Source organism: Pistacia vera, unplaced genomic scaffold (genome assembly GCF_008641045.1).
Source record: "Pistacia vera cultivar Batoury unplaced genomic scaffold, PisVer_v2 Contig631, whole genome shotgun sequence".
Classification (NCBI taxonomy): Eukaryota; Viridiplantae; Streptophyta; class Magnoliopsida; order Sapindales; family Anacardiaceae; genus Pistacia; species Pistacia vera.
The window spans coordinates 98,558-116,563 of NW_022196481.1; the positions used below are offsets into that span (position 1 = coordinate 98,558).

At 38.1% G+C, this 18,006-nt stretch overlaps 2 protein-coding genes and 2 non-coding genes across 4 annotated transcripts; 1 reads left to right on the top strand and 3 right to left on the bottom strand.

Moving 5' to 3' along the window:
• Positions 1-264: 264 nt before the first annotated feature.
• On the bottom strand, positions 265-8,361 carry LOC116111363 (callose synthase 12). Its single transcript, XM_031397563.1, has 2 exons — positions 2,976-8,361; positions 265-646 (listed from the first exon to the last, which is right to left on the bottom strand). The coding sequence occupies exon 1, from the start codon at positions 8,280-8,282 to the stop codon at positions 2,982-2,984; it is 5,301 nt and encodes a 1,766-aa protein (XP_031253423.1). The 5' UTR covers positions 8,283-8,361; the 3' UTR covers positions 265-646; positions 2,976-2,981.
• On the bottom strand, positions 5,261-5,341 carry LOC116111377. Its single transcript, XR_004125056.1, has one exon. It is a non-coding gene; the product is annotated as a small nucleolar RNA J33 (small nucleolar RNA).
• Positions 8,362-12,434: 4,073 nt separating the features above from the next.
• TRNAE-CUC lies at positions 12,435-12,507 on the top strand. Its single transcript has one exon. It is a non-coding gene; the product is annotated as a tRNA-Glu (tRNA).
• Positions 12,508-13,526: 1,019 nt separating this feature from the next.
• LOC116111354 (putative cyclin-dependent serine/threonine-protein kinase DDB_G0272797/DDB_G0274007) lies at positions 13,527-17,235 on the bottom strand. The gene is made up of 3 exons (XM_031397553.1): positions 16,920-17,235; positions 16,003-16,290; positions 13,527-15,011 (listed from the first exon to the last, which is right to left on the bottom strand). Exons 1-3 carry the CDS (start codon positions 17,070-17,072, stop codon positions 13,800-13,802), a joined length of 1,653 nt encoding a protein of 550 aa, XP_031253413.1. The 5' UTR covers positions 17,073-17,235; the 3' UTR covers positions 13,527-13,799.
• Between the last annotated feature and the right edge of the window lie 771 nt (positions 17,236-18,006).

The window sequence follows — 18,006 nt, forward strand, 5'->3', positions numbered from 1 at the left end:
TACATTAATAGAATAATGACGTATTTGAGAGGAACTTCAATCACATTGATGTCGGGCGTTGTCGGCAATGGCAAAAGAAAAGGCTTGCGGAGTAGAGACAAAGCATAAGCGGTGAGTCATGAGATGGAGTGGGAGTATCCAATTGGATTTATCGACATTGACTCAACCAGAACCTGCCAGATGACCCACTGGGCGGGCTCCATCTGATCTGATCATGACCCAGTTGACATAAATGTTATAGATAACCACACGTATATACATGTATTGAGAAAACACATAGTTGCATTTCTAATAAAAGAATAACAAATATTTAATATTCTAGAAAGTCTTGACAAACTGAACACTAAGCTATCATTAGTATGAACATTGCCAATTAACTGTACCCTGAAAAATCTGGGAAAATTGAATACATAAGATCAAAACTTCCCAGCTTGGCAACAGTAAGAATATGAGAAATATAGCTAATTACAACAGACAAGGGAAGTTGATGCCAGAAATAAATAACCAAATGTATGTCTTCTACCTCCCCACTCAATATATGACAACCATAATTTCGCCTTACAAACAAGAACCTCCACAATCAACAAATGAGATATCCATCACTCTCAAGTTGAATATAGTACTCCGCCTCATGCTGCTTTCAGACCTGCAAACATCATCCAATCTTCTCAGTGAAAAGCTGAATTATACTAGGTTTAATATTCAACTATGCAATCAACAGTAGCTTTTTCAATTATGACAAGAGAAAATTTCAACAAAGAGAGTTAAACCAAGACCTCCCGGCAGGTAATACTTTCTATGCAAGATCGATTGAAACATTATAGTCCATATTATCAAAGCAGGCAACATATAGCAATCACAATAAACAAGTTAAGTAGACATGGATGTGCGAGTTTGTTGCCCATCCCTAATTCTTTAACTGCCAATCGGTTGAATTCTGAGGAAAATTAAGAGCAATTAAATCATGCAAGACAAATGGTAGTGGATCATCTCATATTTAAAAAAAAAAAAAAAAGGGGTGTTGCGACTTCTCAAGGACACCACAGCAGGCGTGCAAGCGGGTCAAGCTAGAATTATAGCAACTTGATCCCTCTACACATTATATGTCTTCCACTACTATTAGTGTCTCTTCAGTTGCTTCTTGCATCTCAAAAGTTTTTGCTTGTGTTTCCTTTTTTAATCAGTCAAAAAAAGAAGATTGAGCAGTGGTTTTGGAAATAACACTTGGTGGGCATTGAGGAGTGGTAAGGACTTATAAAGAGTGAAATTCAATCACCCTTTCAAATGTCTTTTCTTGAGAAGAATGCTCTAGGATAAATGCTACTAGGTCATCTATGATCCGCAAGAATGGAGGAGTTCAGCAGAAGACTGGAAAACTAAATAGAAAGCCGTCTGGTGGATGAAGTCAACCTTTGTGATTTCAAGGAAGAACTCCTGTTGAGGTTCACATCGGTACAAGAGTCCTCGACCAGTCAACGCCCACATAATACAAATAATGTTTGCCATGAGAAACTCACAGCAGAGGCAAGTTACAAATGGATTAGAATTATGATCCAGCTTAGACGTTGGGCCATATGCAAAGCCTCAAATACTCTCTAGTCATTAGTAAGTCATATTTTCATGTTTCCAAGATTTACTAAACTAGCTCATGTTATGTATTTTGGTTTTTCTCAAGTTTCAGAAATAAGCTAACTTGATAATTTCCAGGCTTGCAGGAATTGAATGCACCTTGTAGCAGTGTTCCAATAAACTTATGTTGGTTTTGACATCTTATTTGTTAACTTTTCTTGGTCTTACTAACTCCAAAAGAAAATGTTATTAGTATTCTATTTAGGCACTTACTATGAGGAGTGCTAAAATCCATATAATTATACATACTGCTTCCAATTTAGAACAAATATAGAAAATTGAAAAGCTATCCGGCTCTTATATTTGAGTTGTGTGATGCAACCTGCTAATGCCAAGAAAATCTAGATATGAAAGTCCACATATTCTCCTTCTTGTCCTTTTCTTTTTAAGTTACAAAACTATATGCTTAACAACCAGCCCTATAGTTATTTGCCACTGAAAATTTGGGCCTTGTCAGACTTATTTTAAACCACAAACCCTAATTTCGTTCCCACCTAACAAATCCATAAAGTTATTACTCATATCAACCCTTAGCTAAGTGTGAAGCTTCAGTAGGCCGCATTATTCAGATTTGCCCCACATCAAAAATCTCATATTTTGCCTCTTAAATGTCCAATCCATGGTCCTAACCACTGCTTCTATATAAACCAAAGATCATTCTCAACCAAAAAAGAAAAAGAAAAGCAGATCAAAGATCTTTCAACCCATAAGACACATCCAATTGTTCTGGGTGCTTTAACCTTCAAGAACTTCTAGAAACCCACATTGATCTACTCTCAAGATACAGATCTCCTAAATAAAATACACCTTCTCTTCAGTATTGCAACCAATAAAATTATACTCACTGTTCCGGCAAGTGCTGTGTGAATTCACATTCAATTCAACAAAAATAGGCTACAACTGTAATTATGAAAATAATGACCTTGTGGTTAATAAGGAACAATACCTTGAATCAAGTTAGAATAATTCCACACAGCAAGAACAGTTACAAGCATGTATTTCAGAAAAAAAACTATATAAAAAGAATATACTGCTAGCAGAGGCAGATAGAACCAGAATACCTAATATGAACCAACGCCTTAAGCATACCCAACTAACATCAAGAAATCATGGTCAAAAAGGTAAAACTTATGCATATATAAACATATACTCCATCATAAAACCATGTGACCATGGAATTCATTCAACATCACTCGTTCAATTTAAAAGGAAACAAGTATTCTTTCAACTGCATAATGCAATAGCAAAATTTCACTGACTAGCCAAATTTTGTACACTTAATCTTGTGAAAAAGTAGACACCACAGGTAAGGGGGAAAAATCAAGAAAGGCTAAACGAAAAGTTACCTCAAATTATATGTCGCCCTTAGCTTGTTTTCCGGTAAAAATCTGGAATATCCTAAGGCCTCTGCTGAATGCTTCATTGAATAGTATCCTTGTCTGCATAGACTGGAATCCAGGCATCCATGATAGAAATGCCACAGGGGTCATGACAATCACTCCAAACATTATATCGTACAATCTAGCAACAGAAACCACAGCCTGCCAAACCCCTGTGGGCCGCAAAAAGGGCCGGAATACTTGGGCAATTAATATCAGGCCCCACCCAGTAGGGATAAAAGCCAACAGACTGGTGAAAAGATCTATAAACTTTAATTCTGTAAATTCCATTAGGGCAATTATCACAAGTATCGCAAATATGACAATAAGGAACTGAACCAGTCGGTAGTAGATGTGTTCTTTTGCCGCATATTTGTCACGAGCATAGGATATTACTGCATAAATCCCAAACGCCACAACAACATAGATCCAAGAAAGCAAGTAAACAGCAATACTAGTACTTCCAGCAGCAATACCTAGCTGGTATACTAGGGCATACTGAAAAAAGAAGAAGCGGAGGTCTAAAATTATCTCCAGTATCTTTCCCCAAATACCAGTTGTCTTTAGATGATCCTGTTCCTCACTCCACCATTCTTCCCAGCTCTGTTCTGCTTTTGCAAACACACCACCACGGAACCAAATCCAGTTCATGAATTCATCAAAGTCATATACAGTCTTCAACCAATCAAAACCAGAAGGATTGAAGACAAACGGGGCCATTATCCACGAAATAACCATGAACCAACTTGAGATGCTCATGGCTATGTAAACAAATGTGTCCTTAGCTATAGGGCTGTGTGATGCATAAATTATAAGAATCAATCCAAGCTCAATGGCTTTTATAAAGTGGCTACGTGCATAAAGCCGATAATTTTCTGCAAAGCCCTTGTGCTGCACAACAAAACCACGTCCAGTAGCTCGATACTTTGCACCACCATGAAGGATAGTCCGGCCAAAGAAGTGAGTGCGAGTTCCCATGGAGAATGTGTAGAAAACTGATGAAAGCTGGAGCAACATAGTCAGGAAATCCCAAATAGCTTGAAGAAATCCATGCTCAAGAGAATTCTCCACAATCATCGGAAGGGCTGTGAATAAACCAAGTTGGATGATGAATTGTTGGTTCAAGATGGCACCAAGTGCTTTATTGGTTTCACTGTCGTTTGCAACAGAATCCTCAACACCACTAAGAGCCAGATAAAGTCGGCCCCATAAGAATGCATACACAGTCCACACAACCAACATTGTGTTGAAAAAGAATCCAACAGTAGTATAAAAAAATGATAGCATACGGAAGAAGTCCAGTCTATGACCCAACCTATACACATCTCTGCTGAGAACTTGCTCACCATTTCCACTAGCAACCTTGGCTTCAAACATAGATATCTGATTCAATCCAACATCCCTTCCCTTGCCAACTTGGATGTATTCATGGTGTGTAACACTGCCTCCTCGTAATGTGCAGTTAAAGCCAGCAAAAATGTCCTCACTGATGTTAATCACTCTAGAAGCTTTGCTGAGGCCTCCTCGAGTTAAGAACCAAAACCTGTCAAAGACATCAGGATGGCCATAATGCATTCGGATTTTCAAAGGGTCTGCCAAGACACGCTGACCCAAGGTGACAAAACTGGTTTCCTGAGCCGACATAAACCAAGCAAGTGACGACACTGAGCCAGTAAAAATGTGCTCCCTAACGCCCAAGATGGTAGGTTTCCTGATACCATGGTAGTGCCTGTATTCTTCCAACAAATTCCGCATTTTAAGTGCCTCCTCAAAGTAATTGTCCTGATTCATATCAATAGTCTGAACTGCATCTCCTCTGGTGAAGATAAGGGCATGGTTTTGGTTCTCCGGTTTTCCCTCGCCAAGCTTCAAAGGACCAGGCAATTTGACCCTGTAGATTTCCACTTCCCTCTGTAACTGCTGATCATATTTCACAAGAACAGAGTAATACTCCTTATCATCCCTCCCTGTGGAAACCTCATCAACATATGCAACTCGAAGGGCTTCATTGTTCTTCATCAGATACAAAATTTCTTCAGCATGGGGGTCTTTCTTCTCCTTTTGTTGCCCATATATCTGGCAGGCAATAACATATGTGTATTTCATCAAAGCGGTTCCATACTCATGGCCCTTGAATAGCATGCTAACTGAACTACCATTTCTACTTAAACTTTTCACAGACGATGACCTTGCTGAGCCGAAACGATCCAAGCTGCCATCCCGCCTCATTGAACCAAGTTCTCGGGTCCCTTCCTTAATGTCCATCTCAGATGCAGAATCAAGAAAAGCCAGCAACTTAAGAGCCCGATAATAATACATCATTCCCCTCACAGTGCGAGCAAGTGTCTGGCCTCTGTATGATGCCCAAAGCCTCAGATCCTTCAACTTCTCCGTCCAGATTTCATTATCCTTCACCATTCCTTCTTGGCGCATCCTTTCCATGAAATTCTTCCAGTCATCAGGATAAATTGTCTGCAAATAGTATAGGATGGATATGCCATCCTCATTCTCAGTTCGTAGTTGCTCTTTACTGTAGAGAACTTCTTCATTGTAGTAAGGGGTGAGAACACTGAAGGACATCATCTTCTCAACTTGGGGAGCATGGGGCATATTCATGAAGAGTGAGTTGCTAAAAAAAGCTATTCTGCGCCTTGCTTCAAGATTAACAGGAATATTATTCATTGAATCCCTAGATGTTAGAATTGTGTGTAAGCGCCTAACCTGACGATAGAAGTTCTCGTTATCAGAGTCAGGCAACTGAACAGCATTCTCGAACAGCAAGGCTGGATTACTAGGAGCCAAGCCATCCTCAACAAGCTGGTCAGTGCCCCTTTTCTCCAAAAAAAAATCTCGAATAACGATCTCATAAAGGGCCTGTAGGGCATTCACCACCTTGTTAATGTCCTTATTGGGCTTGTTCAACAAATCAACAAGTTTGATCAACTGGGCATGAATTTTGGGCAAAACAGACATCTTGAATGTTTTAGTGAACCTCTCAATCTGAATGGAGTGATCAATTTCTTGAAACACGACCGTCATAATGGAATGCTCTTGAGTGTTAACTCTGATGATATTAAGAATCAAGTGCTTCAGGCTATCATAAGTTTCTATCACAACACAACGCCTATACTCATTCTTAGAAATCTTATACCAAAGCCACTTGTCAGGAGCATCCACCAACTCCTTAGCCTGGCTAAGAGCTAGAAGCAGCTCATTGCACAGCAAGAAACAAGGCCAACGAATAACCGATACATTCCAAGAATTCTGCGGCAGCTCCAACAGTTCAACCTCCGTATCAGAGATGATATCCTCTTCCCTAAAAATGGAAATTATCTCATTCCAGATCAAGGCAAATTTGTTTGCCTCAACCTGGTTCGATTCAAGCTTCCTATAGGGTCTCCCAAGGCCATATCTCAGTTTCAACCGATGAATGGCATCGTTGAACTTATTCCTCAGCGTTCCCCTCACATTCAACAGCTGCTCCTCAGGCATTAGATTAAACTGCATAGCACTTGCAAAGAACTGAAATCTTAGCCTCAACTGCTGTATATTTCGAATCTCACCCAAATGCTGGAACAAGCCCACTGTTGCACCCACAAGAGATGAATAAATTGCGTACCAAAGCTGAATATCCATCAAATATATCAAAATTACAGGCAGCCACAGTAGCCCAACAGCCAACCTGTTGCTGTCAGGGAAGAGTTGATACCACTCATACTTCACATCATTAAGTTGTAACAATCGTTTCGTTGGGTCAACCAAGGGTTTGATCTGCAGGAAGTAACTGAACGAAAATTTAGTAGCTAACACTACTATCCAGAATAAACTATACTTGAGATTATCCACAAGCCCTTCTCTCAATCCACGACCAACAAAACTTTTACTCTGAAACCACCATGTTAACAAATAAAAGATCTTCCAATTCGTTCTTTCCAGAAAGTTCCTCACCCAAGGAAGAATAAACAAAGCTACTGCCAACAACTCAGGCAAAATAAACACAAATGCCGCCTGAAGAAAATTTACTATACGCCTATCTACCTGAGCAGACCAATTATTATCCCGATTCTTCTGCACCCAAATCCGCGCATAAAACACTCCAAAAACCAAAATCCACACAGCCGCAAAAACACTCTTTAACAACATCCTCACACCAAGCCCCATTGTCTCTCTCGAAACAAGTCTATATTGCGTTCCAATATCTAACAAAGACTGCAAAAATCTCAATCCACTCCATGTAATAAACACAGTTAAAACACGAACCTGCACTTCTCTTTCCTCCAACGATTGCCACGGATACTCCTTCCCCTTCCAAGCCACAATAATCGCTGCTTGAATAAACAATATCAACATCACCCACAACCTGTCAAAGCTCCTATACAAGTTCCAAAACGATCGTTGCTCCACAAACCCAGTTTTCCCGACGTGTTTAGTCCTACTTGACAGCACAAAAAAATTACTCCCAACATCGATTGGCCATTTCAGCTTCTGAAAACACCTCTTACTCCAAAAATACTCATTAATATCATCATAGTTCCTCCACGCACTATGTGGCGCTGTTCCGTTCTTACTACTCTCCATTTCCGCCTTCACCGTCTCGTAAATGGGCTTCACCACAAAGTTCAAAAACGCGTTCTCACCCGATACGGAAGGCATCACGGGCTGACCCGTGTTCTCGTCAATATAATCTTCTAAAATCTTGTTCAATTCCATCGCCATGTTGTGAAAAATATAACAAATACACTCTGGCATGAACCTCAGATTCGCTGCTTCGCCCCAAATCAAAAGATACAACGATACATACAAGAGTTCACGACGTTGGTCGGAGTTCCGATCCGAGATCCAGATGTTCGATTTCTTCCCCAAATACGAACACCAGTTGGTGTAATTCTTTAACAATTTGCGCCGGAATTTCCTCAAAACGCTGCCGTCCAGCGTGTCGATGTTGTCCGGAGGTGGCGTTAAACGCATCTGAGCATTGGCCAAATGGAGAACCAAGTGTTCACGCTGGTTTCGAACGTTGTCCTTTTGAAATCCGAAGAACAGTGCGAGCCAATCGAGAAGGTCCATGTGGGGAAGCCATTGGGTGTATGGAGGCTTGCGGAGACTTCCGACGGTGCGGAGAGCGGCGGCGGCGGCTCGTACCTCGGGGAAGCGGAGGGAAGGGTGGTCAGCAAGGAGGTTGTGGACAGGAATTACATTGTAAGGCTCCTCTTCCTCGGGTTGGTGGTCGTGTCTGGGCCGGGATGAACCGGCACGGTGGCGGAGATTACTCATGATAGCATGTGGGTTTTGGGGTTTTTTGGTTTTTGAAAATGAAAAAGACGAGAGAGAAAGAGAAACAGTTGCTGTTAGTGTAGAGATGAAGGAGAAAGAAATGAATGGGGAGTGTTTTAATTTTGAGGAAATTGTAGTGGCTCCTACAGTAGTTTTATTTGTTATCAGTTACACCCTCTTTTTCTAATTTTTACCATCTTTGATTTTGATTTAAACATCTCAAATAAGGTAATAGAATAATTATTACTTAATTGAGTTAGATTATCTGTACTAATAAGTTTTGTTTCTTTTTTTTTTTTTTAGTTCACTTGTCTTTATGAAGGCAAGTATGTAATATTTAGACGTTGAGGGGTATGTAAACAATTAAGAGGAATCACTTTGGAAAGTTTCGCCATCTCGTTTTCTAGGTTTGAATTTTGCTTTTAGAATAAGTTGTGTATCAATAAACAAAGCCTTTTTCTTCTTTTGAGAGCGTTCTCACTCCCAACCTGAATTATTCTATCACCACTTGAGTTTTTTTTATTGCCAAAGATCCAGTCAAACGCGCTTTTTAAATTCAAAACTTCACTATATAGCCCGAAAATAATTTCAATTTTTACATATACAGCCCTCTAAAGTCTAACTAGATCCAACGGCCATCCAAGTACGGATGGGTAATTTAGCAACAATTCAAAGTTTGTTGCTGTGTCTCTGAATTTGAACAAATAACGAGGAAATTTTCAATCGAAGGCTCCCTCCGTTGGGGTTTTGAAAAGTTTGGCCGTTGAGAAGTTGTACGGCAGCGTGTGGACCCTGAAGTAGGTTGGATCTTGTGTCACGTGGAGGGTCTAGATTAAATGTTATTTTTTTTATTAGTAAATGGGCAGGAACCTTACTAACTAAGAGACGGAAGACTCGGTTGCGTAGCTGGTTAAGAAACAACGGATGTGAACTTGTATTTAAAACGACAACCCATAACCATGATAAAATAATTACAAACATATTTTATATTATAAATTAAATAAATACATTTAAAAAGCATACGCTTAGCATATTCATAACATAGTTGGGATAAGAAAAAGCTTGAAATGGGGGGGTCACATCACATCACATGTCTTCAATGAAGAGACAAGTAGAATGTGTTGTTAAAAAACAGAAAGATTTAGTGGAGGTGACTGTTGAGAATTTAGGATCTCATCCCATTTTTTGACAATTTCATGAGAATAATATCATTTTATTCATCAACTTTGCATCATTCAATACTTTAATTTGTAATTATTATTATTATATATAGAGCGTTAACTGCTACATTTTACCATATCAATAATGGAAACGAAAATTTAAATAAATTTGTTTTAATTTTCGTATTAATGGACGATTAAGAGTATTGAGTTGGTTTTGACTTAAGAGGCATTTTAGGTGAGGCAAGTGGGATATTTATTTGTGGGGAGAACGACATGCACCCACCCAAGGTTTGTTTTAAAGACAAATTGATACCCACATAGTTTGAAAAAGACAAACAAGTAATTTCCGTCATTCTCAGTTAGAGATTTCTGTTAAAGACTATACTTCTGAAAAATATTGGAATGCCCTTCAAAGGTTGCCACATCAATTACTGAAAAAAAAAATTTCTCTGTCATTCTGATTTTCTATTTCTTTTCTCCATCGCTCTGTTTTTTTTTTTTTTTTTTTTTTTTTTTTTGTGTGTTTCTTATTTCTTTTTCTTCATCGCTCAGTGTTTGATGGATAGATTGACGAAATTGCTTTTTTTTTTCCTTCTTCTCCAGCGTTCTGAAATCTTCATTAGTCGATGAGATTTCATCACAAAATCCATTCAAACGCCGACAAAACCAAACCCAACATTGACCACCAAAACCATGGAGTCCGGCACCTGCCATGCCGAATCTTCATTGGCTTGACGCCGTCACACCTCCAACGCCGATCGCTACTCGTGATCCCTGCATGTTTTCTCTCTGACACTTGGTGACGTTTCCTCCCCCCTTTCCATCCCGGCTTCATTGACAATGGTTTTATGTCTTTTGATTGGGTGGATTTGGTTGGTCTTTTTGTTTTGTCTTAGGGGTTTCTTGGTGGATTTCGAGTGTTTGGGTGGTGGCTGATTTTGTTTCTTACGTATGGTCAATGTGTTTGGTGTTGGTTTGGCTTGTTTTGGTGGGCGAGTGTGGTGGGCTATGGGCACTTGGGCATTTCTGCTGTATGTTCTAGTTTATAATGATTGCAGAATTTGTGATTTTGTTGGATTGATGGTAGGTTGGATATGCCGTTGTTGTGGGGGGTTGGAGTGCTTTGGAGAATTGGAAGTTAGAGCTAACTGTGTGGGACCTTATGTTGTTGATTGTTGTTTTGGTTGTGGTTCCTGGATGCTTTTGCTAGGTTTGTTCTGGTTTTGTTGCTGCTAGCTGAATTTTCCTTGCTTTCTGTTTGTTGATTTCCTGCTCAAGGTGCTTCGTGAAAGTTGGTTGTTTGGCTGGGATATTTTTGTTTGGTTTTGCTGTTTGTTCATAGTTCCTGGAAGCTTTAGCCGCTGGTTTTTTGCTGCTGCTAGGCTGCATCCTTTTTGTTTTCTGCTGTGATTTTCTGCTCTAAGTGTTGTGGGAAAGCTAGTTGCTTGGGCTAGTTTTTTTTCAAGCTTTTGTAAAGGCACCCTTGCCTCTTTTTTGGTTCAGGTTTGGGTGTGTTGTTTGGATTGTACATCCAGCCTTGTGTTTCTTTTGCACATTGCATGAGTCGTAGTGCTAGAGGATTTATCCCGTTTAGGCGTCAATCATTATTCTTTATAAAATCTCAATTCAATTGAATTCAATAATTCTTTATAAAAAAAAAATGATTGTATTCAATCTAGCTCAATTCAATAATTTATAAAAAAAAAAATGATTGTATTCATTCAGCAACTGACAAGTTTTAGTTGAAAATAATTTACAAAGAACAAAGCCGTAACAAAAGAAAAGCTAAAACACTTTTCGTACAAGGAAAGCCAATAGACTTTTCATTTCTCTTTTTTTTTTTTTTTTTAATCAATGTCAACGTGTCAAAACTTCTTAATCTTTTAAAAGAAGCTTGCTCCATATCCAGAGAAAGATAATTAAAATTTAAAACATTGTGATTCTGCAAAAATTACTATGTTACCTTTTAATTGACGGAAATCACTAACAGATAATGACGGAAAATAGCTATTTGTCATTTTCAAACTATTTGGGTACCAAATTGTCTTTGAGGCAAACCTTGGGTGGGTATTATTCGTTCGGCCTTTATTTTGTGCGTGCATAATGGGACACGTGTTGACACCCCAAATAAAAGAAAAAACATGCCACGTTGTTTCATGTGTTTTCATTATTTAATTACTGAAGATGAAATCAAATTAATTATGATTTAGGCGGGATTTATTGGCAATCACGCCCCAATAATAGCAGGGTCAACAACATCGATTTAAACATTTAGATTCATAAACCACAAAACCCTTTCATTATTAAATACACAAATGATAAATATGGTTCAACATAGAATAAAATCTGATTCGTGTATAAAGTCAAATTTAATAGATTTGGTTGATTTTAATTGTATGTGTGAAGGCAAAAAGGAAAATTGGTGGTTGTTAAGTTTAAAATAAATAACGAAAATTCCAATATCTTTCATTGAATTTCGTATTCCGGTCTAAATTTACTTTTCAGCATACCATTTGCCGTCTTGGAAGAAGTTATAAGATAAAATAATATTGAACTAGTCCAACACAAAATAAATAGAAAAGAATTGGTAATATCATATTAGTAACACGGATATCACATAATCAACTTTAATTTATTTTTAATTTTAAGTTTTCAAATCGTTAAATCACGTTATGAGGTACAGTATATATTGGGGTGAAAAGTAGAGAAGGTTGCAATGCAAGAGTGAAAAGGATGAATGTTGTATGAGAAAAGAAACCATCTTCACTGCAACGTATAACCAAAACCAAGACCAGGGACGGATTCAACTCAACTCAATTTTCTTTTTCTTTATTATTGAGTTTTTTTTTCTTTTTATTTTTATGTTCAATGTATAACTGTATAAGGATTTTGTCAGGAGCTTAGTGTTCCATGATTCCCATCATTGGTGTAAAAGCTTTACATGTACAATTTAAATATAAAATTAATCTACCTAAAACATTTCAATGAATCCATTGTAATCTAGTTGGTTAGGATATTTGGCTCTCACCCGAAAGATCCGGGTTTGATTCCAGGCAATGGAATTAAACTTTTTTTTTTTTTAAATTGATTATTTAGAGCTAATTATGTTTAAATGTTATTTTAATGATTATTTAAAGCTAATTATGTTTTACTTTGATTTTATTGGTTATTTAGAGCTCATTATGTGTTTACTTTTACTTTTATTGATTATGATTATCATCATGAATAATTGATGACCTAAATGGGTAAGCAATGTTCATGTGATTAGTGCTAAAAAATGACTCAAAGCTTTTGTGCTTGGTAGTTCAACTACATGTGCATTGATTTTGTGGTGGTTAAATGTGGTTTTCATTAATTACTTTTTGCACATGGTAGTGGTAGTGGTGATATTTACTTGCCGAATATTCACCATTGCAATCATTACGTTATCCTTTTCTGATGAAGGTACCATTGCACCCAGCATTATCTATGATACATGATTATTATCCTTTGAGTAGGACCATATTAATTTGGAATTACTTTGTCCAAGGTGATCGTGTCAGAATTCTTACAGGTTGATGTACCATTNTTATACTTTTATTGATTATGATTATCATCATGAATAATTGATGACCTAAATGGGTAGGCAATGTTCATGTCATTAGTGCTAAAAATTGACTTAAAGCTTTTGTGCTTTGGTAGTTCAACTACATGTGCATTGATTTTGTGGTGGTTAAATGTGGTTTTCATTAATTACTTTTTGCACATGGTAGTGGTAGTGGTGATATTTACTTGCCGAATATTCACCATTGCAATCATTACGTTATCCTTTTCTGATGAAGATACCATTGCACACAGCATTATCTATGATACATGATTATTATCCTTTGAGTAGGACCATATTAATTTGGAATTACTTTGTCCCAGGTGATCATGTCAGAATTCTTACAGGTTGATGTACCATTCAGCAATCACCCTCTCACTCAAAACAAAATGCCGCAAGAGAAAAGTCCCTGTAATAAATGTTAAAAGTTGACATAATCTCTACAAAATTGATGGTTGACAAATTAGGGACTCTTCTTTCTAACCCAATCAATTCAAATATTCAACAACTAGGCATCTCTGCTTTCTCTCAGCTTTCTGCTTTTTAACGCAATTGACAAGCACGTATATCACAGTCTATTCTAACAAATGATTTACTGAAATGTTGAGAAATTGGGCCAGATAAAAGTTGGACCATGCATAGAGACAGAAAAAGATTACAAAGTAAAATAAAAAAACATAAGGTTACACACGTATACAAATTAAGAAACCTTTATTCACTGCGATGCAAAGATTTAATTGTCACTGTAATATAGCATGACAATACTTTTCTTTACCCTGACCATCCTCTCTGAGTACCCCCAGAAGAATGCAAATTCAACCTGTCAAGCACAGCATTAAAATCCACAGGCTGACCACTCTCTTCCATTCTCTGAATCACGTTGGCCACAACATCACCCCTAAAACCCATGCTCACCAATTTCTCAATCAACTCATTATACGGATGGTTGCGAATGAATTGTGAATGGCTTGGAGTCCGGCTCATAAGATTAGCACCTCCAGTAGGTTGAAGATTTGGTGGAGGATATCCACTCTGTGGGTAGTGTTGGGATGGATGATGTGTTCTCCCCCCTTCACCTTCATACATCATATATGCACTCCCTGGAGGAAGAGTTGGCAGTGGCCCAGAAGCTGCATATCCGTCACCAGGTTGTGCCCCATAACCGCCCTTAATTTGCTGAGGTGGTGGTGCCTGCTGGGGAGCGGTTCTACCCGGTGCTCCATATCCATAAGACATCACATCAGCACGGCTAGATACTGGCTGAGGAACTCCTGAATATGATACCTGCATAGATCCACTATTTGGCAGCATCTCCGGAGGTGGGTTTGTTGGTTGGCTGGGAGGGTATGTTGGGTAAACTGGTGTTGATGGGGGCCTCATCTGGGGCTGCATTGAGGGCTGTTGCGTTTGTTGTACCTGCTGAGGTAACTGCTGTGGCCATTGCTGGTGATACTGAGAGGGAAATTGGTGGCCAGGAGGCACTGGATTAACCTGAGATTGCGTAACCTGTGGGGCCAACCTAGAGGGGTCTGGCAGTTGGGAAGTTCGGTATTGAGGATCAGAAGGCAAATATTGAACTTGAGGCTGTTGACTTGGGACTGGGGTGGGGGTGGGGGTGGGGGCAGGGGCGGGGGAGGGGGAGGGTGCAAGGGCTGGAGCTTGGGGGTTTGGTAATTGGTTTGTGGGCATATAATAGGATTGCTGATGTGTTAAATTCTGTGGGGGTGGCTGAGAGGGGGGTGGCTGAGAGTGTTGCTGTGGAGCTACTTGATGGGGAAGGGCCAGAGCTAACTGCTGATTGTGCATATCAGATACATTTTCATTCTTTTTAGTTTCAGAGGCAGCTGGTGATGCTCTCTCCTCAGTGGATTGTGAATGGCTTGAAGAGGACGACTCCTTCTGCACAAGTTGAAGCTTTGCTAACTCTTTTTGTGCCTCAACAAGTTCTTGCTTGTCTCTTAGGATCTGCACAGACCTGTGGACCTGAAGTGGGTAATACAAATGTTATTCAGCAAAATCAAACAAGTTAAAACTGCTTAGATGTCAGATGAGAAAAAAAAAAAAAAAAGACAACCAGACTGAATTGTCAACAACAAAGCAGAAAACACCCACATACACAATGAACACCATAGTTCAATCAGTGTGAAGATCACTGCCAACTTCAAGTGTAAGAAAATTTCTGAAGGCAAAAACTATGTGTACAATTTTGAAATCTATGCCAATCAGGGAGAGGTGTTATCACATTCAGTTAATAGAAACAAATATATAAATCCAAGCTCATTTACTGTTTAAGAAACAAGAATTGTCACATTCAAATATAATTTAAGTAAATTTAAAAAATGATGATCAAGGCAAAAGCTCAAAACAGGATAATACGAAACCCATCTAATTCTAGAGTCGACAATCAACTGAAGAGACTAGCTAACATTTGCAATTTAAAGATAAACAATGGCAAACATAAAGATATTCACTGATTTATTAAATACTTCTACAACAGGAATAGTAATCACAACATTACAGCTGACTATTAAGCAGAAAAAAGAACAGAAACAAAAGTTAACAATAGTTCTACATTTCCAACTTTTCATTAAATCAAAGCTCTGAGACAATAATCCAAAACAACATTTATTTCTGCACAGAAAAATAATAATATTGAACTGACCATTAACCAAGGTATATACCTGGTATCATAGACACTTATCATTGGGGCACATAATACAATGCATATTTCCAATCATCTGAACTATGGTTAATGAACCATTTCTTATTAATATTTCCAGTTGCGAATACAAGAGAATAAACTTCCATGAAGGGTGCAATAAAGAAATAATATCCATTTCTCCATTTCAAATGCTTCAAAAAACATATTCAAGTTTTCATCACACATGCTTAAGAAGGGAAAAAAAACATGGCATTTTCATACCTCTTAGTAGTAAAACCTAAATCTTAATATAATTCCGTAGTTGTAACTCACCTCCTGAATATGTTTCTCAAGTGTTTTAAGCTTTGTATCTGCTTCTAAATGGTCGCGAACTAATTCAGACCTCATTTCACCAATTGATTTATCAAGATTATAACAATACAATTCCAACTGCGATAAACGTGAACTGATTCCCTCAAGAAAACGCATGAGATTATCAGTATGTTTTTTCATGGTTAGTTCAACCATAGAAGTTACATCTTGGTTGAGAGAATCTTCTGGATGGCTATAGGCATTACCAGAATACACTGATGGTCTTGACCTTCTGCTCTTTTGGAAATCCTGAAAAATTAAATCGCCGAAAATTCAGTGGATTCAATAGCAGCATCATCGATAGAAATTAAAGGGAAAAAGGCATCAATAAGTAACACTATGTCTAAAATATATTAAATTTCAAGGATGCATGATTTTAGTACCTTTATGGGGGTTATTAGCTGTTAGCCACCATAATTTCTTTTTATCATCAACAAAACAAACGTCGTATGCCCTCGAAGCATGTCTAAAATTTCTAATTTCTAAACCCACAAGACATTCAAACATATCTAACCATCAATAATATTTCTTACTCCAAGAATAAGAACACTAAAGAGAACTGTTCACAATCACGTCCACACAAACAAAGTCCGTTAGCCAACTATAGCCATTAAATTAAATCAAACTCTATTTATCTACTTGTATAAAGCCTGATATGAAGTCAGAAATTCAATCTCATGTTCTGCAAATTTCAATCAATCAACCAGATCTCCTGATTAATTAAAAAAAATTAACATAATCCAAAAGAAAAATCACCTTGATTTTAAAAAAAAATCCCAAATTCGAAAACCCTAATCACATCTGCGAAACAAACTCCGAACCACCCACAGGAAAAGCGCTAAATTACAATTTCGTGCCTGGACGAGTAATTAAAGTACCTTGTTGGAACTGGAGGTAATCACAGGATCAGAATGGTTTCCATTAGAAGAATCCTGGTTGGCGTAGTCTTCATAGGAGCAGAGAATGTCATCGGAGGCAAAATCGAAGCCCTTGGAGCCTGAATTGGCCCGGCCCGACGATCCAGAAGCCATGGATAGAGAGATCGCGAATGTGGAAATTAATTAGAAGAGAAAATTAGGGTTTAGTTTTTTTTCAGAGATACAGAAGATAATAAAAGAAATAAATGGTAGAACTAGAGGCACAGAGAAAGTTCGATTTGCTTGGCTTGTCTGCAAAGGATTTGAAGGAAATTTCGTGAAATATATACGGTGCCGTGTTGGGAGACTTATAAAAAACGTTTTAAAAATGGGGATTCATGCGTTGGGGTTTGGAAGTTAGATAAGGATAAACTTATATTTGACCTGTCCTGTCCTGACTCCTGACCTCACCGACCTTCTAATTTTCACTAAGCTTAATATTAAATTATTAATATAATATTTAACTTCATTCATTTTATTATGTAAAGATATCATAAAGATATAAAGCTCACTCTTATTAATTAGTTTCAACTAGGGGTGCATACTAGTAGTGGCTGGCTCGAGCTCGGCTCGGATGCATTAGTAGGAGGCTCGAGTTTGAGCTTGAGCTCTGGCACACGAGCTCGAGCTCGGCTCGTTTAAGAAAACGAATGGCTCGAGCTCGGCTCGTTTAAGAAAACGAATGGCTCGAGCTCGGCTCGGCTCGGTTATATATTACACGAGTTGAGCCAATATAAAAAAAAATATAACATACAGTTGCATAGTATCAAAATTCAATTTAATTCTGCCTTCTGATCAGATTAACTATTATTATCACCAAAATCGCATGATTCAATTGAAGTTGTATGTTTGAAAGTCTTTACAGTTGTCAGTTGAAGTTGGGAAGAAAATCTAATGATATTTCAGGAATCTGTCTAGCTTTTGAAGAGGGTCCCTACTGTAACTTAGTCTCTCATGAAACATAGGATTTATTGGTATCTCAGACTTGAACTTCAAGGCTAAGCACACAATTCATACAAACAGACAAATAAGTTTTTGCAATGGCAAG